This window comes from Anopheles cruzii, chromosome 2 (assembly GCF_943734635.1).
Source record: "Anopheles cruzii chromosome 2, idAnoCruzAS_RS32_06, whole genome shotgun sequence".
NCBI lineage: Eukaryota > Metazoa > Arthropoda > Insecta > Diptera > Culicidae > Anopheles > Anopheles cruzii.
In genome coordinates, this window is record NC_069144.1 from 33,391,926 (window position 1) to 33,416,215 (window position 24,290).

At 41.1% G+C, this 24,290-nt stretch overlaps 2 protein-coding genes across 2 annotated transcripts; both read right to left on the reverse strand.

The window, feature by feature from the left end:
- Positions 1-5,415: 5,415 nt before the first annotated feature.
- On the reverse strand, positions 5,416-7,007 carry LOC128278902 (uncharacterized). The gene is made up of 4 exons (XM_053017628.1): positions 6,962-7,007; positions 6,471-6,623; positions 6,129-6,392; positions 5,416-6,053 (listed from the first exon to the last, which is right to left on the reverse strand). The coding sequence occupies exons 1-4, from the start codon at positions 7,005-7,007 to the stop codon at positions 5,416-5,418; spliced, it is 1,101 nt and encodes a 366-aa protein (XP_052873588.1).
- A 4,596-nt stretch (positions 7,008-11,603) lies between these two features.
- On the reverse strand, positions 11,604-23,957 carry LOC128268145 (FH1/FH2 domain-containing protein 3). The gene is made up of 11 exons (XM_053005168.1): positions 23,927-23,957; positions 23,015-23,073; positions 21,669-22,077; positions 19,478-19,908; positions 19,160-19,387; positions 17,499-18,073; positions 17,285-17,431; positions 14,534-15,348; positions 14,220-14,459; positions 13,824-14,125; positions 11,604-12,592 (listed from the first exon to the last, which is right to left on the reverse strand). The coding sequence occupies exons 3-11, from the start codon at positions 21,887-21,889 to the stop codon at positions 12,519-12,521; spliced, it is 3,033 nt and encodes a 1,010-aa protein (XP_052861128.1). The 5' UTR covers positions 21,890-22,077; positions 23,015-23,073; positions 23,927-23,957; the 3' UTR covers positions 11,604-12,518.
- Positions 23,958-24,290: the final 333 nt, after the last annotated feature.

The following is a 24,290-nucleotide window of genomic DNA, read 5'->3' on the forward strand; positions in this document are numbered from 1 at the left end:
CCGACGCCGCTAGAAGGATATATAGGCTCTCGTTACGTACTCCTCTCAAACACCTAAGGGTGTCACGACGTAGAGGGACCTTAAATAATACGTAACACGTTATTTAAGGCCCGCAAAAAAACACGTTACAGAAAGCTATAAGGAACATATGAGTAACGGGATCTTCGATGACGACTGCACGCTACGAAAACGGACAACGAGAACGGAAACGAAAATAGGAACATGGAACGTGCGCACTCTGAGAAGAGCTGGGAGTCAGAGGCAAATCGATGAGGGCCTAGCTAAGCTGCAAATGGATATCGTAGCACTGCAAGAAATGCCTCTGAATGAAAACTCTACGCCGACCAAGTGTTGAAACTGCCTCATAAGGTAAACTGCCTGTAAAGGGGTCTCGCTCGACTTTGTTGTCCGTTTTGCTCTCCTTTCCCTCTTCTATTTCCTCTCTTCTCCTTAGATTTGTAAGTCTCCCCTGTATAGCTTTAAACAACCAGGTTAAATAAATTAAAAAATTTAAAAATTAAAAAAATTAAATGCGCTGACTAGGAAGTGGTTTGCAGAATAGGCGTGGCAGCAGCTACCACATCTACTATAGCTGCCACGACCGCGACCACATGCTTGGAACCGGCTTCGCCGTTGGTCCACGGCTGGAGCCGGTGATCATCGATTTCCGGCCCGTAAATGAAAGGCTGTGCACCTGTCAGGCAGACTCTGCAAGATCAGCCTGCTAAACGATCACGCCCCTACCGAAGGCAAAAGTGAGGAGGAAAAGGACCACTTCTATGGCATCCTCCAAAAGGAATTAGACAGATGCCCCAGATATGTTAAAATCGTTAAAATCATCCTGGGGGTCTTCAACGCCCAAGTTGGTAGGGAACCGGTGCCGCCAATACACCGGTCTTCACAGTCTACACAGAGAAAGTAATGATAATGGTTGCAGACTGAACAATTTTGCATCCGCAAGGAACCTGATGATTCAATACGGACTCCCTGAAACAAGAACGAATGCAAGAGTTGTATAAACAGGCCATCAGGGAGTCGCTGCAACCACTAAACGAAGAAGTAACTACGAGCGAGAGATGGAGCGCTCTAAAAACATGCTTAAGGAACTGTGCCCAAGAAGTCTTGGGCACGCGTCGTGGTAAGGCCAGATCTGGCTGATTCGACGACGAGTGTAGACTTGTGACGGAACCCGAAAACTTTCCTTACAGAACAATGATAGACAGGCGCAGGACGCGGGACAGCGTAAGGGAATACAAGAAGCTCAGGAGAACAGGGAAGCAAGTTCATAAGAAAAAGAAGCGATTGTGGGAAAAGTAAAAAATACTTGAACTTGAAGAAATCAGAGTGCACTACGGACCCACAATACAACTGTACAAGGCGTTAGCAGGTCACCGAAACAACTTAATACCTAACGTCACCTGCTGCCGCGACAAAGTTGGAAATCTGATCAGTAACAAGCCAGAGGTCCTCTCGCGTTGGGCCCAGCATTTCGACGAATTTCTCAATGACTAACTTACTGAGCAGCCCGAAGCTCTACTGGTGGATACAAATCTGATCATGCCACCAAGCATAGAGGAGACCCGAAGGGCCATTTGTCGACTGAAGAACAACAAAGCACCAGGTACCAACGGGATTGTAGCCGAGCTCATTAAAAATGGAGGGGAGAGAGTAGATCACGAAATTCATCAAACCATAGCTGGGGTGTGGGATAGCGAACCGATGCTTTGTGACTGGAATCTTGGCATCATCTACCCCATACACAAAAAGGGAGACAGGCTATTATGCAGCAACTATAGGGGTATAACGGTACTCAAAACCGCCTATAAGATCTTCTCCCTGGTTCTGCAGGAACGACTAGTCCCATACGCACATGAGAAAGTTGGCAACTATCATGGAGGATTCAGAAGAGGAAAATCTACCACTGATCAGATCTCCACTATACGGCAGATCTTGGAAAAGATGATTGAGTACAGACAGAACACATATCATCTCTTCATCGATTTCAAGGCCGCATACGATAGCATAGCCAGAGTAAAATTGTACGAGACCATGACTAGTTTCATAATACCGGCCAAACTTACCAGACTTGTTAGAATGACCATGACCAACTTCACAAGCCAGGTGAAGGTGGATGGAAAGCTCTCTAACCCCTTCGCTACCACCAAGGAGCTGCGCCAAAGGGATGGTCTAGCCTGCCTCCTCTTCAACATCACGCTGGAGCGAGCCACCCGGGACTCGGGAGTGGAGACCTCAGGGAACATCTAATGCAAGTCCTGCCAGATCCTGGCATATGCTGATGACATAGACATTATAGGTCGTCGACCCGGACGCGATATCGGCTGGTATACAAATGTGGTGTCTCGAAGGCGCTCGACCGCGAGCGGTGGAGGTATTCCACTGCAGAGCCCCGCCCGCGCAAAGCCATTGTTTCACCCATCAGATACCAATAATAGCTAGCGCACCTAAGATTCCTACGATCCTCTGGAGTCTACTACTGTGCCAGAAGAATCCTCCAGCTCGAGAAGAGGAAGCGGATGCAGCGCCCAGAGACCCGCGCATTCCAGAGATCTTTCCAGTAGTTTCGAACACCAGACGATTGTGCCGAATTGATGTCACCGAAGCCGGCCACAGAGGAAACCTACCCCAACGAAGACTACAGAACTGGAGCAATGGAACAGCGAAACATCGCCGGCGCCCAAGCGGCCGGCCAAGCTACAAGCGACGAACTGCAAGCGATGAACTCCCAAAGCGTCCGGACAACGCGGCCACGGTACCTCGAACGACGGACTGCAAGAGACGGAAGCACCCGACGGAGCGAGACGGAAGTAACTGACTGACCGATCCAGAAGCAATGCTGAACGCGAAGCAACGCCAAGAATGGCGCGAATGCGTCAAATTGCGCAAGCATCGAGGAGGTCCATCGATCAGCGAGAACCGCCCGATTCGACAAAACGCAACGCCATCATACGCGGGACTAGAAGTGCAGCAGAGGAAGTCGATGATCCCCGATCGTCGAAATCACGCCACACGCGGATATGAGGCCACTAAACCTACGATGACGTCATCCTGATGACACCGCCATACGGGGCCGCGGGCCCACAGCCGCCCGGCCGAGTGAGCCCGTTGCGACACATGACGAAAACTTATGCAGCAGAGTGCATCGTCGGCAATTTTGTCACCGCCGGTCCAAGTGCGGGAATGGGAAATTGCGCAATCGCGACAATGACAAGGGCGGCGCGAAGCAGCTGACCGCAGGTAAACCCGGAACCGACCGGGACAACAATACAACGGAAGGATTGAACAGCTGAGAACAGCGCGATGTGCGCCGGACTGGGTCAAGCTTTTCGTGAGGGAGTAAGGCGTTAGAACGAGAGGGAATTAATAACGTACGCGTGTACTGGGGCCGACCCAAATTATTGTAAGTTTATGTATATAATAAAACTGTAGAGATTCGTCAGACGTCAGACGGTCAAAGGTGCTGATTCGGAGTCGGAGTCAGTGCTGGCCGATTGATTTTTAAATTGAACCCTCGACGAGTGAGATCTTTTGTTTGAGTTCAGGTTCGTCAGTCCGCCCGATTCCTCAAGGCGAGGAGTTGACAGTAAGTATTTTCCACTTCAGGGAAATATTGCGAGGATCGAGAGTCCTCAGGTCCTTCGCACCACTGTATCTGGAACAACTTACTACGACATCACTTGGGAGATACTCGCTACGATGCTAGCAACAAATATGTCATTCTACAGAATGAAGAATAATACCGTACTTAGGCCGTCCAGAACGACAAACGGGACGTGGCAGGCTCCAGTTGAGATGGAGTGATTGCATTGATAGCCTGGATTGATTGCTACTATACGCGGACGTTGCTAGGCTCTTTTGCGAGATCACTGACAGCAGGGACTGTCTTAGGCCTCGACGTCAATAACCTTCATTTTTAGTGCAGTAGACACGGTCTGACCGTGTGTGTTAGCAAGTGTCAAACCGTCAGCTTCAGCAGAAGTAGGAGCCCAATCCTCTGGGATTGCGAGATCTTCGGCAATACAGTGTTCATTTGTGGCTGGTTTGATTATAGAGCGGATTGATTGCAGCTCCATTCTCGAAAAACTTGACTTTCATGTGCCGTCCCGCACATCGAGCACCGCCTTTCCGTTAGTTTTAGTCGAACAGTCTCATGGCAATTCGAACCTTTAACGTTTGCATGCTAACTTTAAGAACTTCGACTGTAACATATCACTTGACAGCTTCCGCGAAAGAATTCGCACAACTGTTATTTATGTAAGCGCAGGTGAACGTCCCTCTGTAATGTAGTGTTTAATAGTAGACTTGAAAAGTAGAAAGTTGAAAATGCACTCAAAAAACAGCCAATCTGGGTGGCAGCACGAAGCGTACACACTCTATTTGACATTAATCTGTAGTGTTAAATCGTTAAAGTCAAAACGTTTATGAGTCCGCGGAGACGTAAAACCGAGCGTAAACACTGTTGTGAAACGCTTTGTTTACAAACAGAGGATAATGTAAGTTCTTATTTGCTGGTACAGCAACAAAATCTAAAAAAAAATGGAAAAACTATTCAGAAATCAACTTACCTCTTCTATTTTCTCAGGCCAAAAACACGAATGTAAACACGTTTGTCATTTCGGCGACAACTGTTTTATATTTTATTTATTTATTTATTTAGTATAACAATGGGCCGCGGAGCCTAGTTGACACAAAAAGAGGTAAAAATTAGCTGACTTAAAAATACCCTAGCTAACCTGAATAACTACTGGCGAAGCGAGAACAAAAAACCGGTAGCCAGACATTAAAAGGACGCGAGGTCAAGGACACTACGACACTGACGAATAGACATGTTATAATCAATAATGGACGAACAGAGATTATACGTACGACACATAGACAATACAGGATCGTTATGTCCCGCAACAGTAATTCGTGGAACAGTTCTGATCTCCATGTCAGTCTTAGGTGACGAGCAGGAGCAGAAAGGTCTAGCTTGGCTAGTAGTTGCGGTGCGTCAATAACAGCCGACAACAGTTTAAAAACAAACATAGCCTGAGCCGACCGTCTCCTATGCTCAAGCGTCCTCAGCCCGAGCAGCAAACAACGAGTGTTGTAGTTAGGCACATTGTCGTTGTCATACCAACCCAGCCGGTGCACGGCTGCTCTTGTAAACTTACGTTGTATGGACTCAATGCGGTCACGCCAACACTGATGATAGGGGTGCCATACAACGCAAGCGTACTCGAGAATTGGACGAACAAGAGAACAGTACAGAACTTAAGCCTGCCACACGAATTATAAACGATTTGACATTATAAATTATTTTATGCTCGCTTTTACGCTTCGTGTGGCCTCCCGGGATCGAATGTTCTGCCAGGTTTATGCGTTGAGATGTGAACTGTTAAAAAGATAAAAAGATTATTTATTGTTGGTACAAGGTTGCTGTACGTAATCCAGACAAAAGCCTCGATTATCTACATCAGTTGGAGCTTCGATCGAGTCGGTGTGAAATGCCAACCGGAATGGGCGAATGGTCGATACAACGGTCCGCTCCACGGAACTGACTTCCGCGTTAAGCGTCCCGCCACAGATTTTATCCTCGCATGTGCTGGCCATCGGTAGCCGGTCCGCGATCTTGGCGCATGGTATCAACAGCCAATCGTTGGTACATGAGTTCGGTGTTCCTTGGCTTCCACCGCCCACCATTGCCTGTACAATGGTGTTCGAATTTCCAGACAAGGTAAATGTTCGCGATCGATTCGCCGTTATTCCCGGACAGGCCGTATATTGAATACTGCAAAAGTTACGTTCCGTTCGGATGCAAATGCTGTAGTCTTGGTTCGATAGCTGGCGCCCATTGACCTGGTCGAAGTTAAAACTTCTCACGCGTCCACTAACCCCCGTGTGGTATTGCAGACAGCCCTGATCTGCTTTTGCTATCGCTGTACAGGGGATCTGAGATATCCGAACTCGCCATGAACGCAGGAAACTCGGGCCACTGGTAATGACCGTCAGTATAATGGGGTTGCTCTGTCCCATGCCAGCATCAATGTACACTAGTGAGAAGAATAGAAAAGCCTCATTTCTTCGATCTTTTTAAGGAGCGTGTTTGTGAATCTCTCCGAACTTACTATGCTCAGCTGTGGCGCTTCCACAAATCGTTGGAGCAGGACTTCCGCCAGACACTAGGAACTGATCCGTGTTGCAGATGTGGTTCACAATCTCTGGTCCGTTTAGCAAGAAATGATCAAAGTCCAGCCGAATCTGGCAAATATCTGGATGCATTTTCAACACAGTCAACTGGCAGCTTCCGGTTCCATCTGTACTGTCCGGATGATTTGGGTTGACAAAGTACGTTCCATTCTCTCGCGCTACACCGCCGCAGGATGCTATAACTGAGAAGTTGCCCAGTTGCCCCTATGTCTTAGATAAATGTCTTTTCAGATCTCATAAGCGATCGATCGAAATCTTACAGATACAGCACGTCCCATAACCGCCAGCGCATGGACCTGCCGGAAGCCCGCCCCGTAGAACGCAATCGTTGTTAGGTTGACAGGATCCATACTCACCGGAAGCAGCCGAACATAGCCCTGTGCCCCACTGGAAGACTGTAAATATTGGTAAAACTGTGAAGCGGATATGGGTAAAATAAGTTTAGTGCTACTGGATGTGGTTCTACCGATTGATAATAGTATGCTTGTTCTGTAATGAGTTAGGATCCCGACGTCTCTCGAAGGATATATAGGCTCTCCTGCCCTCTAACCCTCTAAATTGCATCAATAAATGTTATTTGGTTTTAATAACTGTTTTTTGGTTGAATCACGGATTAGGTTTTTGAATTTATAACGTAGTCACATAATCAAAATTTCGCACATAACATATAAAGCACAGTAATAGTAAGCACAGTAATAGCACAGTACTAGCACAGTAAAAATAAGCACAGTAATAAATTTTATAATCTTACACCGTGTATCACGTTGATTCGTGATGTGCCTCCCTGCCAAAGCCATTTCCGCACGAAATTCCTTGTTCACATTTGCTAACGCACCATAAAATACTAAACTGATTGTTATTTGCACCAGGGTCAATAAGTAAAGTTTGTTGCAAAAGCTGTTCGACAAGCGATATTGCGCTGCTCGCGACAACATATTGTACTTCGACTTCAAACCTCCAGCCGAAACAGTTTGTTGGTGGATTTTCACAATGTCATAATTTTGTTTATCGAGCATTTTTGTCAAAAGAAAAAAGAGAATTACGTTCCTATTGTTATGATTTTATTCGTTTTCTAGCCGCTACTATTTCTGCGATCTCCACACTACAAACGACAGCACGTGAATCTACGGTAGAGCAAGGCATCCAGTTTTATTTATAGTTTTTTTTAGATTAGCTCCCACCCAACTTCGTTACATATCGCTGCAGATTGTTCATCAACAGCTTAGCTGGGAAGTGAACTGTAGATGTGCATCGTCGTTTCCATACCATCAATTTTTCCGAGTTACAAACGATAGTAAGTATTAAAATTATTGTATGAGAGACAAGTTTTAATCAGTGGAAAAAATACTTGTGGCATGCAAACACTGTCATTACATGAACATAATTTTTTACATGTCATAAAAATTTAAAATAAACTGTCCAATTGATTTTTTTTTTTAATTAGTACAAAATGTACTTATTGGTACGTATTTGCTGTTGATTGTATAATAATTTGTGTTATACCCGAATAAGAGGCAATGCAAACGTAAGCGGCACGCATTGGTTTGCACGAAAATTTCGAAAATGATTCTTGTATAATTATTCTGATACATATCGTTCATTCGCAAAATTGCACAACTGGACAAGTGATTTAGCTCTATATGTGTCAGTCCACTAAGTCCGAAAACTTTCAAATAAAATTGGACTGATTCTGTTAAAATTACTTTTAAAATTTTGTTTTTAAATCGCAAACATTAATACACAGTGCACTGCGAATTTCACTAGTTAGCAACAATCTAGAAATCATAATACTGGAGGTGATAAGTAAAAAACTACATGCTAAAACGGATGAATTCGAGAATATTCATCAGTTATTGTGCTTTAATTTTTTGATAGGGACGTCTCTGGCCGCTTTGAAAGTGCACACATTTTATTTTAACCTATGACCATATATAAATTATACATACACGTACTAATTATACATACACATCTCACGTCTATTGATCCTAAATACAACAACTATACATATCGATAACATATTTTCGGAACGAGAGGCGTTGAAAATTCAGAAAATTAAAGATAGTGCTCTATTTAAGGGCGAATGTTAGGAGAAAGAGCATAACATTTACAACATTAAAAAGTAAATTAATTGTGCATGTACTTAAAAAATACATTAAATGATATACATTTTCACATTTTTTTTGCAATGGTTTACTTGATTCTGGATAGTTTGATACACGCGTCAATACACAATATTATACATTGACATCTGTACCATGCGATCCTTTTTTTTATGTAACGTTATCTAAACAGATAACATAGGCTGTGATACGTTGAACCGTAGCAAACACGCGTTGTGCACGTTCGACCTGCGTAGGTTTGGTTACAATATCGTTTTAGCAATTTGAATTCATGGAATCAACAAAACCTTCTCTCAACCATGGCACTCGTTCAAGCAAAAACAAATTACTTTCCAACGATGACACAATTGTCAAAAACACTCCTGCAAAAGAAATGTGTAACGCACGGTGGACGAAAAACAATGCGGTTAAACATGTAAGATAAACGCTAGAGCTTTGATTATCGATCAAAGGTGCCACAGCTATTTCATTTTTTTGCTTTACACGTAAGAAATTTACGGTAGTGAGTACGGATGACAATGGTTATCGCACTTCCAGGAAGGATGTTTATTTAATGACAATTATGCCACGAACCTCGAAGAAACGTCGATTAAATATACTTTATATACGACCACCCAGAAAATTGCCTACTTGTTAATGTGTCTTCGATTCTTAAGAAATGGTTGGTTGCTATAGTGTTGAATAAAGCTTTCCTCAAACTAGTGGGTTTGTAAACAGTTAATAACGGTCGATGACAATGGGAAAACATTCTCCATCGATCAGCTGTGCCAATAGGTCCCATATAGAGTAGAACCGTAGAGCTTGATGTATAAAATATTTAAAAACCGTAGAACACCCATTGGAAACGAAATGTGCCGAAGCGTGAATAAATGATAGAGGCTTCATAGTGCCGTTAGCATGGTTTGCTGCGTGACGATACATGATGCGTAGATACCATCTTCACACATCCGGTCGTTTCATAAAATGCCGTAAAGTTGATCGTATCAATGAGGGAGAGTGTCACTTTCACTGTGTGGTGTACGTAAACTACCGTCATCTCTATTAAGTGTGCATAAGTCAGTTAAGCAATCGGTCATGCTATAACCATAGTGTCTTTGCATACTTCAATGAAGTCTGCATTCCATCCATTTCCTGGATGAAGAAACACCTGTAAAAAGCATCGTCGGCTGAACGAACTTAAACGGCTGATCGTTCCGAGCAAAAAATCCCAGTAGAAGCTAAAAAAAATCCCTGGGATTTATGTATATACCAGATGTTTAAATTTTTTAATGAAGAAACCAATAATGATTTATTTATTCATGAATATTTATTTTGTTCCAGTCAAAGTAATCCCCATCAGACATTATACACTTGGGCAAACATTTTTTCCACTCCTCGAAGCACTTTGTGATCTTGTTCAGCTTCTCCTTCGATGCCGTTTTTATCTCCTTAATCGTAGCCTAGTGTCGTCCTTTCATAGGGTTCTTGAATTTCAGGAACAACAAATAGTCACAGGCGGCCAGATCTGAGGAATACGGTGGCAGTGGCATCGTTAGTGTGTTGTTTTTAGTTAAAAATTCGCGCACAAATAATGCATTGCTCCATGCTCCAATTGCATTTCGCAAAATTTATGTGGATATGTATCTTTCTCATCGTGTTCAAACGATGGCAAATTGGCTGATAATCTGCTTTGAGGATACTGACACCAATGATTCTATTCATAAAAAATGCCCACTATTTCCTCATTAACGCGCGCGTGTCTTAAATCTATGTAGTCTCTTTCATTATTATATTTTTTTGTATTTGTCTTTATTCAATCAACTGAACTTTCGCGAAAAAAAATCAGATTGTTGTTTAACCTACAGATCACTCCACACTTCTTCGCCACTTTTGAAATAATATAAGGGGGCTAAAAAGATTCCATTATTTTGTTGGTAGATGACTTCAGTGATCGATATCTCATGAATTATCGATCGTACAGTTTAGGTTCATTTTGAAGCTGATACTTTGCACTTAAAATAATGCCTTCATTTTTTTATTGTTCCATTCTTTTGTGAGTTACAGGGTGTTAACAATGGATCTCAACGAAGAGAAAATTCGGTACATTTCACTGTGTTTCTTCGATAAAGGCGAAAATTCAAGCTAAACCGCTGAAATTGGGCATGATGTTTATGGTCCCTATAGTCTAACAGCTACCTACGTGAAATTTTGGTTTCGTTGAACCGTTTCGGTTACATTTTATGTTAAGGATGCACCTCGCACAGGCAGACACATCGTTGACAAAGTCGATAAAATCACAGAAATAATCAAAGTTAATTAGCATTTTAGTAATCAGAGCATCGGCCAGGAGCTAAAGATTAACCATCAGACAGTTTTAAGCCATTTGAGCAAAGCTGGACTCACGAAGAAGCGTGATGTTTGTGTGCCCCATCAATTGACACCTAATAACATGATGGATCGAATTGCCATCTGCGAAGTTTTTGCCAAACGGAACGAAATGGGATACATGCGACAATACTGTGTGAAAACGATCGTGGTCTAAGCATGGCGAAGCAACTCAATCAAGAACAGCACCGTTTGAAACTAGATCTCTTCAAACTCTTCAAACTGATCAGAAACGGCCAGACTCGACCAAAAGGAAAGGTGTGTTGTCAGGACAACGAAATGTCACACACGTCTTTAATGATTCGCCAGAAAGTCCGGGAGCTTGGTAAGGAAGTGTTAATGCATCCACCTCGCGCCAAGCGATTGACACCTTTTTCGCGCATTACAAAATTACCTGAGTGGTGAAATAGTGAGATCAAAAAAGGATTGTGAAAGTGGATTGTGAAAGTTTTTCGCCAATAACGACCAAGAATTCTATGAGAGAGCCATTATGAAGCTACCTTAAAAAAGGCAACACATTTTTCAAGAAAAAAATGCATTCAAAATGTTTACGAGCAAATGGAACCAAATTCTACAGGCGGAAGTTTTCGGGAAGGGGAAAAGTTCTGGCGAATGTGTAAAATGCTAGTTTGCAAGCAATTTGCGCCAAATTCAGCTGGTGCGACTTTTGCCATGTATTCAACGGGAACCGGGAAGGGATAGTGCAATAATGGAAAGAGCTACCAAAGATGTGATTAGCACTCTATAATTTCAACAACGATCGATACAGGTATCGATCGATGATTACACGTTTAGTAATATGTTACATTTAGTAATAAAGAGCTGTTTTCAATATATAGTACTTACGTTACAAACGATAAAAAACCAGTATGTTTCTTCATTTCATTTATAACACACATGACATCGTTATTCAAAGCAACACTGTTTTTATGGTAGACAATTGAACGAAAAATACCTTCGGTACAATAAAAAAAACTTCATTACATGACCGCTTAATGCGGTACAATGCGAGATATTTTATAAATTGTAGTAACTAGGGTTAAATATTTCGTCGGAACAATGGCATTTTCATTTTTCGAATTATAATTTTCGCCCCAAAAAGACACCGTGATTTTTTACTTTTTGCAACAATATTAGATGTAATTACCAATTTATGTAATCACCGTTCTAAACTGTTTCAACATAAACCTTGTTAAAAATACTGTGGCCTTCTCGCTATATTTTCTGTAAAACAGTTGTTTCGGTTTAACTGGTGTGGTTCTAAAACGAAGCATTTTTCATCCGCTCCTATTTACTGTAAGTTATTTCTTTTGTTCACTTTACTGTAATCTCTAGTATCTCGAAATATTTACTTTTATTCTTGGCCCAATAACGTTAGACCTGAATGACAAATGTGGTTCGAGCAATATTGGAGCCGCAAAATTAGCACAAATTTGAAAATTTGCTAAACCCATTTACAGATGGGTACACGCTAGATCGTGGAAATGATTCAATTATTTTAGATGCAGTGTTTTCGACATTTGCTTTGATACATTTGTTGTTTGTAACAAAGAAAGAGAAAAGGAAAAAACGTGTGGTAAAAACGAAGCATTCAGACCAAATAGCTCGTAAATCTTTTTGGTTTAACCGAATAAGACACATACTTTTACTTTATAGTATAAGCGTGGAAAGGTGTAATCAAATTACTGGGCTTGTTATAAAATGTCATTCATTTCTAGCATTGCGATAACGCCTTCGCGTTAGTGCGGTTATCATCGCCATCAATCGAAAATGAGAATCGTAAGTACCGACGGTCGTCTTCCGCAGTTAGATGATGCCACAAATTCAATATCCTTTTATTAACGAGGCAACATGTTGCTTTTCCTCCTCCGATAATCCATTCTTCAGCGTGCGTCGTACTGGCGGATGATGACAGTGGCATTTTCATGGCGATGTTGGTTATAGAGATGTCGGTAATGTTGTAACCATTTTTAACGACAGCATGAAGGAAAAAAAACAAAACGAAAAAGGTTAAATGCTAACCTAAATGTACTATCATTTCAAAAAAAGAGAAAACATCAAAAATTCTTCAGTCATGCTCATGCTGATGCGAATAGTAAGCTCATTCGATGTTTGTTAGTTTTAGAGCAGATCGAATTGAAATTGTTCTTCAAAAATATTCGAGTAATTGTGTTGTTGCTTTAACGTTTAATTTTATTTTTTTTTTAGCTGACAAGGATTGAATTTTGTATACATTAAATCCCACTGAGTTAAAATATGTGGAAAAATTGTGTTTAAAACAACACTAGTATTAATTCAAATTACATTGTTCTATGTTAAGGGTTCTGCAATTATTGTTTGATTAATGGAAACATTATACGAAACTGTGTAATTAAAAAACTTCCAAATGATCACTGAACTTGTACTTTAAACAATATTTTGAAAAATTGAAGATGAAATCGAAATGCTTGTTCGTCTATTAATAACATATTTTTAACTTCGGAATTTGTATTATGTTAAAAATTTTAAATTTGTTTAAATATTTATGTATTTTTTGAAACTATGGCTCTGTAAAGAATTAAAATAAAGGTTGGTTAAATGGGAAAACAAACTTCTGATTAGGATCAAACAGTTTGATAAAAAAGGCGTTTGATTGAAAATAACAGACAACTGCCAATACTTAGGAACATACTCATAAGAAAACGAACACAAAAAAACTATCAAAAAAGGAAAGTAAATTACACATATGACACATTCTGGCAATATTCACCGCTATGTATAAGTTCGAATCAATCGAACGAAAAAGTGGAAAGTCTTCTTTTGGTAGCTATAGAAAATTGGGTACAAAATTAGGTACTAGGAAGCTAGTCGTTGAGCCTTCTGTGTGCATCTCAAAGAGGTGGCGAGCTTCCTGTACGCTCCATCGTAAATCCTTCGCGTGTTCTAGATCTTTTGACTGCGGGGAGGAAAATAATTGAACAGGTCAAAAGACGGTGATGCAAGTACTAACAAGGAGCACATAAACGAGCTGAATAGGTTTCACGATGGCTTTTGCGTGGCCGCTGAGGCATTTGAGCCAATGCACAGCAATAGTGACAAAACACGCGGTGCGACAAAAACCAACGAACGCCATGAGGGGGATGGACTTACATGATTTCCGAACTGCCTGGCGGGTTCGCTTCCGTTCCCTTTGAATTGGACGCGGGTTGCCCGTTTTAGTGGCAGTCTTTACTAACGATTCCAGAATTTCATCGTCCCCGTCGGTAAAGCTTTCATCACGTCCCCCACTCGAAACAACATTCTGTAACAGGTTACCTACAGTAGGTTGTGCGGTGGTGAGACTGGTTACTGGTGAAGATGTTGCGTCTCCACGACGTCTGCGCCAGGTTAAAGTTCCACTCATATCAACCTCGTCACCACCAGGACCTTTCGTCGGTATTCCCAGTAGCGTCCTTGAAAGGTTGAAATGAAAATCGAATGATGTTGAAAAGAAAAAAACACACCTATACCAATACAATATCACGAAGTCAAATATCACCCTCGTACCGTAGTTGATTATCCGCAAGGTCCTCCTGCGTTTTCAACTTGGTGACATCGACGATCAGCTTGCCTCTAGTCTTGTTTCTCTCTCGATGGTTGGCCTTCTTCTCGATCTGCTGCTGGACACGTTCGCGTGTTGTTCTATACTCCAACGCAAACTCGGATACGATTCTACAAAACTCGTTCGGGCGCGATTCGGAAATACGCACCTGTGGCACACCTAACCATAGTAGAAATTTTCGATACCTAAAGACGCAACATGTAGCGTTAAGAAACACAACTGCCATTTTTTTCTGAAGTTTTACTTCTTCAAACCTCACCTATTTAGCACCCGTCGATGCACGATATCGACGATTATAATCCGTTCTGCACAATCGGCCAGAAAATCGATCAATTTCTGCTTCAAGTGTGGAGCCATGTCGTGTTTGCCTATTAATTTAAGCCGGTCCCAGGAAGCCTTGCACTCTGCCTCCAAATAGGTGATGTTATGCGCGAGTTCATTGAAGTCCGCCTTAGAAGCACGTGTTATAGAACCAATTTCCGAATATAGATCAGTGGTGTTAACCTGCGACTCCATAACCATGTGGCAGAGGTGATGCAACAGGGAGTGTTTATGAACCGTATCCTTCACCTCCGGTACCTTTGCTAGGTATTCGATTTGAAATCCTTTCACTGGGGCTCCATTCAGGAAGATTCCGATGTTCAGCAAAGTCGACAGGATGCACTTGAACGTGAGGTTTGCCTTCAGTGTTTCTATACCCTGTTTGAGATCCATTAACGGTTCCGCTATCTCTTTTTCAATGTTCTCAAAGTCTAGTTTGAAGGCCCACAGCTTCAACCGGGCCCCCAGCTCCGAAATGGACGACAGTGTCAGCAAAAATTGTTCGGCCGTACCGAGTGGCATCTCCGGATTTAGCATTTGTGCCTCCTGAATTTTACACCGTTCTTCATCTGTCGGTAGCATATTCAAAAGTTTCTCAATGCCTTCGCGTGTCACAACAGTGGAGTCCATCTTTAGAATGGCTGCCTTAATGGCTCTCGGTGGTGGGAGCTTGGTCATTGCGATGTTGATCGCGTTCGAGCGTTTGTGGTCAAGTACGATGATTTCTTTGTTCTTGTTCAACTCTTGTTGCTTCTGCTCATTGCGTTCAGCCATAGGGTGCGATGACAAGGAAACAGAAACAAATTAATTGAGAAGAAAAATGAATGACAGAAACGGGTGTTTACTAAATGGTTCGAAAAAGGGCAAAGAAACTTAAGCTTATATCAAAATCCATTATAACCAGATCGTTTTTGTCATTATGTAAACAACGATTCGACTGTATAAATGAAATTATGAAAGAAATGTGAGCCAGTTTTGATGACTATAAACGGTGGCGCGAAACTCGGTAAAAACAACCATTCCGCCACATTTAATACAGGGTGGTCCATGAAAGATTTTTCATGGTTTTTTTTTCATTTGGTTATAAAAAAGGCTTAATATTTTTCAATGGTTGAACATTTATTCGAAAGGTTCATTCATAAAACTTTTTTTACGTAAAACAATTTTGGTCAAATGTCCACCACGGCTGGCCATTCGGTTGAACTATTTATGAGTACATTTTCGATTGTATCTGGTCCTATCTCGGCTAAAGCAACTTTTATTTACCAAATGAAAGAATTATATATTTCGTGGACCTCCCTGTATAAAATATACTCGTGCATATATTTATGAGTAAGCTTGACAGAGGTTGACAGTAGGAAACAATAAATTAAAGTAAACAACTAGAAATGGCATACAAAATGAGTGGCTTAAATCACATGGGATGTGTCGTGTCGATCAGTGTCGTGATGTTTTTGCTTTCATGTCTTCATGGTAAACGTTTCGTCCTTGTTACGGTCGCCTGTGTTTTCCGTTAAATATCGGTTACCAGCTTGGTCGTTGCGTTTCGTCAGATTGATTAGTTTTAGTTCTAAGTGCTAGGTTATGTTTTGATTATCAATTAGGCTAAGTTGCCCGTTGACTGTTTTTTTAAATAAATTAAAATAAATAAATGTGGCAAATCGTGCACAATAAATAAATGTGGCAAATGAAGAGCATAAGAAATATTTTGAAGATAAGGGTTGGACCAACGTTATTCCTATTCATAAAGTTCTGATCCTTGCAGAATTTGTTAGTATGTAGTGGTCCAGAGGAGTCAAACACGCGGCCCGCAGCCCGCTGCAAAACTGTTTTGATATGAATCCAACCTATGAACTAGGTATTTGACTCGGCTATATGGTCAATGTCATGCAGCGAAGAAAATGTAAGCAAGTTAATTTAGCAACAACGGTATTTATTAATCGAATCTGAAGTTGACGGAAACTGGGTGTTATAGAGGGTGGTTGTTTAGAGTGAGTCAGTGTTGGTTGAGTGATTGAGTTGAGTGATTCAGCTTTCTGTTGTGCCCATAACTTGTATATTCATGAAAAGCAATAAAAGTAATAATACCTGTTCAAAACATTGAAAATTAACATTAGAAAAATATGGCGAAACAAATAATCAACAATAGTAATAAAAAATGGATGCAATGGAAGGCAACGTCATAACACTCAAAGCATGAAATCAATATCGATAGGTATCCATCCGAGCCAAAAATTTTGAAACCACTCACCTCCTGGTTTAATTATGTGTGCGCACAATTATGACATTTATGATTTTATGATGAAGCAAACGAGGATGTTTTATAAGTAATAAATATTGTTGTACAACCATCATGAAAAAATGAACACAATTAGAAAGTGTAGCAGATGATACATAAATCGTATTCCAGTCAGTTATCAAAATCATGTGGGTAGTACCATGTAATTTTTACCGACGTAATGAATTTAATGTTCAACAAACAATGGGTACACGTTTATGAAGACAATGAAGTTGCAAAGTGCAACACAAACAATATATAGGAATTTTATTTCGCAACCATAAAAGAAGAAAGAGAAAGAGAAAAAAATATGAATGAGGATGGCGCGTAGTTGAAAACGAACGAAATTGCATCATTCATTGTAGCTAACCTTAAAATCCTTGTTAATCTTGGATTTTTTGTACACCTTACCTTAGTCAACAAATCTTTGGCTCTCGATTCAAACAAATGTTCGAGCTTTTGAGTATCAACCACAGCCTCCGGAAGCTCATCCCATATTGTTCGTTGAAGAGTCGTCGGGATCATGTCATCCCGAACTTCTTTCCAGAATAATTTTACCTATATTACAAATGAAAAAAGCTGAATAAAATCTCAGATACTTAAGCTTGATAGGTTGAAAACTCACAGTCTTTTTGTTTTTTTTAATTGTAGTCGAAACACTGTTTTCTTCGGTGTTTAGTTGAGAAACACCGGCAACATTTATCAGCCCGCCAGGCAATGACAGAAGATTTTTGGGTGAAGGGAGTATCATGTTCGGCGGTGGTGGCATTCCGTTCTTCAGCATACCTCCGGGAGGCGGAGGTGGAGGAACGACCCCAGCAAAACCTCGTGGTGCCAACAGGTCCTTGTCGTCTTCCGACGTCAGATCGGTAAAGTCTAGATCGCAAAGACTGAGTTTGCGCGACATATTCTTCACAATTTCTTCCCAGTGAAGCTCGTTTTCTGATTTCTTTGTTTCACCATTTCCCAGTTTCTTTATTTCACTGTCAGCACTAGGTGAGCGTGAAATATCCTTGTTGCTTTTGCTTTTGGCCAATCCTTCTTTGGCTTTAGAAATTAGACCGGACATGTCCCCGATGTGGTTCTGGCGCTTTTCATCCTGGGGGCTGAGTGGTATACTGGTTAGCTTCTGAGTTAGGTCCTTCACAGTGTGGTCTTTCTTTAGTTGCCGGATCAGTTTCTTTTCTTCGTTGTCTGATTCTGCTAAAATTTTGCAATAAGTAGGAGTGAGAAACGCATAAAATACAAAAACAGTTAGGTGGGGTTAGTACAAGTATACGTTTACTTAGCTACAAATGAGATAGCGAACGTTACTTGCAAAGCATTATTTGCCAAAGAACCTGTCATAATGGGAGAATAGTTTTTAATCGTGCAACTTCACACACGTACTTACCTTGAAGCGGCTGACGATTTAGTCCTAAGGACATCTCAAAGTGTGTTCCATTCAATGTCATGCTTCCAGTCCCTTTATCGAATCCCAAAAGAGCAGGTCTGCGGTTACCACTGACGTCTGACAACTCTTTACCATTGCTCAGGTGTCTGATGTACGAAGTTTGTAAATTAGTATTCGGATTTTTATTTTCGGTGTCCTGCTCTGGTAGAGAACTAGTAGGGCTTCGTGTACTTCTAACATTTTCATTGAGATCGACTCTCCACCGGTCATATGTCGTTACGTCATTTGAAAGCGCAGAGTTCGTAAAACTGTTACAGTGTTTGGGAAGAAACACATTTCTACTATTTCGGTAATCAACCGCATGGAACTGCCGTGGCATGGTCGCAGTGGCGCTACCACTTCCGTTACCGTATGGTTCGATAGCAGTGGGATTTGATTGTTTGTGTGGATTAACAGGAAGAGTGTTCAGGTTTCTCTCAACGTTTCGATGGTGGCTGCCTTCTTCGTGTATTGTTGGAGCTCCATTGGGAAACCATTCGTTAGATTTACAATTAATTCCGCGTCGTGGTCCAATGTATCCTGGCGGTCGAACACACACGCAAAGAGATTGAAGCAAACACATAACAAAACACAAAAACGAAAATAGTTGAGGCATATAACAACAAAAGGTTAAAACATTGGGTAACAATGTGCTGCGCTGTAAGCTCTGTAATATCTACAATACTTTTTTAAATTGAAACCCGAAAAACTGATCTTTTATCTGTTAGTACCATGTTTTCGATTATAATGGTGATTTTTGAGTATTAGGCGTAAAAGTATTAGTAACCAATTCAATGCTACAAGCCACAAAGTTCGAAACAAAAAAGTTCTAGAGCAAGTAAACTCAAACTCACCATTTCCTGAGACTTCTTCACCCTGAGCGACCATTTCGTTATGGAAGTTTCCCAGCTCCTGCTGTTCGCGCATTAAACTCTTTTGGCGTTCCGCTCGCTCGCGACGCCTTCGCAGCCCGGGAGTCACACCATTTGTATCACGAGAAGGATCGTGAAAACTACTACCAGGAAGATGTTCCCCACTGTTGGCCGAACTAGAACTGTCCTCGTCCTTAGCAACCCGCTGACCTGATAATTGCAGCCCACAGTATATTTGAACGGGTTTAACCGGTGGAGGCAGAGGTGGTGGTGGAGGAGCGACCGACAGCCCATTCGAACATGTCGAATACATCGCAGAAGATGGTGCCTCGAACGGTGTAAATGATGCGACATGTGGATGAACCTCGATTACGGGGGTGGTTCCAGTGCTATGACGCCGTGACTTTCTCCGATCCGTCGTGTCGTTTCCGGTAGTAGCCCGATACCGAAGCGTTTTTCGGACAGTGTTATCCGGAATCCGAATACCGTCTGATTCACCATCTTCGAATCGAAGTACATTTTCGTACAGTTGCAACTGATCGAGCAAATCGAGATCGGTACCGGATCGGGACATGTAGCGTTGGATGACACCCTCCATGCCCTGCTGTTCGAGAAAGTCACTTTCATCGTAAAAGCTATCTTGGTCGCTCAAGCCCGAGAGCGTTTTGTTGATCAACGATGTTGCATAGATCAGTAATTCCGTGTCACCATTTTCGTAGTCTTTTAATAAGCTGAAATGAAAAACATGAGGTATTGTACTAGCAGTTCCAGGCGCCAATTTTCAGCCAAATCGGTTCAGCCGTTCTTGAGTTATAAATGGACGAACACGAACGCGTTACTCTTTTATAAATACAGATTTCCCGATGCATAGAGACATCTTGAGTGTGCGTCTCATGGGAAAGAACCAGAGAACTTGACCAAATACAGAAAGGTGGAAAATGACATGGCTTGAGATGAAAGAAGTTCCCGCAAAAGTGTGACCTGAGATTAAAGCTGTTAACACTATCCTGCGCTGATTCTTTTTTTGCATCACATCGTTTAAAAGCGGTGGGAGATCCAGTAGCTCCGAAAATTGGTGTAAAATGCAAATGGAGCATCGCAAAACCATTTGTGAAATGGTTCTTTAACCGGTTCGGTGAACTCGGTTTTGCGTTGGATTATCACTGACAATGAAAGCTTGGTTTATTTTAAGAACTGTAAGCGCAAAATATTATGACTTTCATTTGTTGAACCCAACCCATTTACTGCTAAGCAAATCGATTCGGTACCAAGCCGACGCTCTTGGTTTCACAAATACGAACAGTGGAGACGCTTTCTCCATTCACTCGATGTCTTCGCGAAACGGATACTTTGCGGAAGAAGTTGAAAACAACACATTGCATAGCGCCGGCAGATAAGTGAGGTGGAAGATACATCCTGGAGGCTAATCCTTATCCATATGTCACACCAACCAGGGCTTTCATTAGGCCGAATTCAGCTGACTTTAAGACAAACCGATAGAAAACAGTTACACTTAAACTGAAACTACATTTTGCGTATAAATTAATTTTCGTCACAATAAATTTTAAGTTACATTTCTTAATTTAATTAAAAACTAAACCACATTTTTCTATGCATAGAGCATTCAGGAGAAGCCTTTTCTGTTCATATATTCAGCACCTTTCATATGCAGATCATTTCCTATACTTCTGTTTTATACTAACCAACAATGTAATCTGTAAATGGACGAATGGAAATATGTGTGTTAATCGTACGTGCCATATGTATTAGCCGTGCGTAACTATGTGTGTTAATCATTAGCACCAATGATTGAAGACACGTTTCATCGATTTCAAAAGAATGCGTATCTCTATAAAAGAAGAAACATTTTTTACAAAGTTTTTCATCGGTTGATGTAATGTCCCCAGCCCTAAGATAACCTGGGTGATAAGGTATTGCATTAGATAAAAGCAACTTCCAGAATGACAAAGTCAATGAAAATCGCAAATCAACTTTACTATTCAAATTTGACTGCAGTTTTGACTTCTTCTTTTGAAAAGAATAAATTAAAATACTTTTTTATTGTCATCCAATCACACGAAGAACTTCGTTTTTTCCCTTTGCTTCGATAAGTGATTCTTCTTCTTATCCGGCAATTACAACCGCCAAGCGATGTTGGACTGCAACAAAGACAATGTAAATCTCTGTTGCTTACTGTAACAATATGGTTTTTACGGGAGGGATCGTTGGCTCCGCGCCAAACCCTCTGTTACGCTGGTCTAGAGCTTCGAACCCAGGCCAGCTGAGTGACATCGACGAGCGTTACCGACTACTTTATCAAGGGAGGTGTGGCGTATACGAATGAGAATGTGTAATGTATGTGTGGATTGGGGAGCGCGGGCTAATCGGATAATGGAAATAGAGGAGGGCGGTTGTGCCTGAGAGCTGCGAAAGTGGCGTGGTGATTTATAATAAAGTATAAGGATATCACAGGAGGTAACATGAAACTTACCACATAATTTTGCTCCATGGCACAACGGCACTCGCGGTATCGACGAACCGAACCGCGCTAACCAGAAGATAGCAGTTACCCTCGCAATACTCGACGAAAACGAGCAACAATTTGAGAGCCGTCTTAGCAACCAGTCGGTAGCGGGATGCAATCAGCGAGTAGAGCCATTGCACCGTGGACGAATGGTTCATCACTCCGTTCATACCATCGACGTAAAGCATTACTTGACCGAGGGCGCGCAGGATATAATTTTGATAGTTTTGATCTGCATCATTTCCAATTTGCACCAGACAGCTTAGACCACCGTGGGCCACAAATCCGTGCACAAGGTCTTTATCCTCTTGAAAGATTTGTTTCAACGAGAATAGAAGTCGCCGCAGTTCGCGGCCCTCCGATGAAAGAAGTTTTTCTGCAAAGAAAACGAAAGAATAGAACAAAATTTCACATGTTTCACAATTTTTCGATGTAAAATTGGTTGAAGCAAGGAGCAATATTTAAACCAGCTCGAATCGCTTCACAACTGTCCGCATTGAACACTTTCCTAAATTATTTGACAAATGTGTTCACAGCAATTAAACAAGAATATAAATGATTGGGAAAAAAACTTTTAAGGATTTTAATTACAACTTATAAAGATAAAGACATTGGACATTGTTATGATAGTTTGTTAGAGTTGCAAGATTCTGATATTTTTGCAACTGTAATATAAGTGCTGATAACACTTCAAAACGAAAATGAAAACCCTGTACAAAGCCAGCAAGTGTTTCACATAGGGAAAATATGAACAATGTTACTCGTTCGATACAATAATGTTAGATTGTTGTGAAATGTATCAGATTACCATTATTATACGAGCACGGTAAGCACGTATTGGCAGACAGGGCTCTGAACTGCTGTGTTCATAGACGAGGTTCGACACCGATAGCACCGCATATATGACAACAGTTTTTCTCTACGATGTTAATTTTTTTATTACAACACATGGTTTATCGGAAAAGCACATAACATTACAATTTTGCTAGTAGTGGAGAAAAATTAATAGCCAAAACGCTTAAATTTTTCCTTACCAATCAAACAGTTTCATGATAAACTGTATGAAAAAACGCGTGGTTCTTTACATTCTTAGAATTTTTTGGGCAGATTTAGATTAATTTTAACCGATAGGTTTTTTGGTAGACAATTTCTCACAGCATCGCACACATTTAACACTACGACTTCGGCGTGTGTATATGACCAAGGTTTTTATATGTCTGTCTGTAAGATTTATGTCTGTAGATCTATGTCTCTCTATAGATATCTGTAAGATTTTATCACTAACAAACAAGTCTACTTTTTCAAATACTTACCAATGATAGAGTGAACACGAACACTAAGCTGAGTACGGATGAGCAGAGAGTTTTTGCGGCTGTAAAGAAGTAGCAAGAAGGGCATGAAATAATAAAAGTTTATAAAAATTTGGCAAATTTGCTAAACCTGGGCCTTTTATCAAAGGAAATATGAGCGTGAAAATAAAGCGTTTAAACTTATTGTCGTCACTGTCACTAAGCTCATCAGTCCCCTTGAAAAGATCGCTGAAACGGGTGGTATAGGAGGAAGAGCTCTTCTAAAGTGGTACTACTCCATTGGTTCTAATGTGCCTATGGAGTAGTACGACTGTACTCTGAGAGCCACCGCACCCAGTGCTACAAATGTTTGTAACTGGCTCCTCCACTAGACAATTCGTTCTGCAGCAGGAAACTCTTCCCTTTACGCGATGTGGATGATGATCGACAACGCCAAAACGTGGAGGTATTTGGGGAAAAAGCGAAAATTTTAGTTTAATCGAAAAAGGTGGAAGTTTGAGGGTTTCACTAATATTTCCTTGAAATAGATAAGTTAACTATTACCCATCCGAATATTATTGTTTTTGTAGATCCGAGATTTTGTTTGTCAAAGTAAGGTTGGTCAAAGAAATCTACGTTTTTCACGGCAGATAGCTTTAGTGAACGATATCTCGTAAAGTATCCATCATACAGTTTCAAGTTTATACTCGTTGGGAAGTGTTAGTGCATGCCACCATGTAGTCAGGACCTTGCACCAAGCGATTATCACCTTTTTCATTGCACAACTTCTTGAGTGATAAGAAATTGCGATCAAGAGAAGATTGTAAACATCGATTACTAAAGTCTTCCGCCAATAACGACCGACGAAGACGACACGCAAAAATAACAAATTTCGTTTCAACCACCCTAATAAATAAATCACAAATCATTACTTACTTCGAGTTAAGATCTTCAACATCTTCAGATTGCTCGGCCAGCGATGATTCCAGGTCTAGGTAAGACCCATAATCGCCGTCTTTGTAGACTTGTAATGCTGCATCGTCAAGCTAACCGAGGAAAGATTAAAAAAAACTTAATATATAAACCGATTGTTGTGCTTTCAAGCGCTTTGGACGAGGTTCACCAGTTGCTCTCTACTAAGAAGACAACTGACATTTTGATTTCGAAGTGAAGTGATGGAACCATGTTCCACCAATTGTTACATATCGACTAACGCAACTTTACTTTTCGATCATTCAAAACGATTTTGCAAATTTTTAAATGTCGCTGCTTCATTTGGACGTCCACTGCATTCAGCATC

Bases quoted from the DNA above. Each gene is read 5' to 3' on its own strand.
- LOC128278902 (XM_053017628.1), bottom strand. From the start codon at position 7,007: ATGGCTTTGGCAGGGAGGCACATCACGAATCAACGTGATACACGGT. The intron at 6,624-6,961 runs GTAAGATTATAA...TCCGCTTCACAG, and splicing joins GAATCAACGTGATACACGGT to TTTTACCAATATTTACAGTC. The intron at 6,393-6,470 runs GTAAGATTTCGA...GCAACTTCTCAG, and splicing joins TTATGGGACGTGCTGTATCT to TTATAGCATCCTGCGGCGGT.
- LOC128268145 (XM_053005168.1), bottom strand. From the start codon at position 21,889: ATGCTTTACGTCGATGGTATGAACGGAGTGATGAACCATTCGTCCACG. The intron at 18,074-19,159 runs GTGAGTTTGAGT...AAATTTTAGCAG, and splicing joins TGAAGAAGTCTCAGGAAATG to AATCAGACAACGAAGAAAAG. The intron at 17,432-17,498 runs GTGAGTTTTCAA...TTTGTAATATAG, and splicing joins TTAAAAAAAACAAAAAGACT to GTAAAATTATTCTGGAAAGA.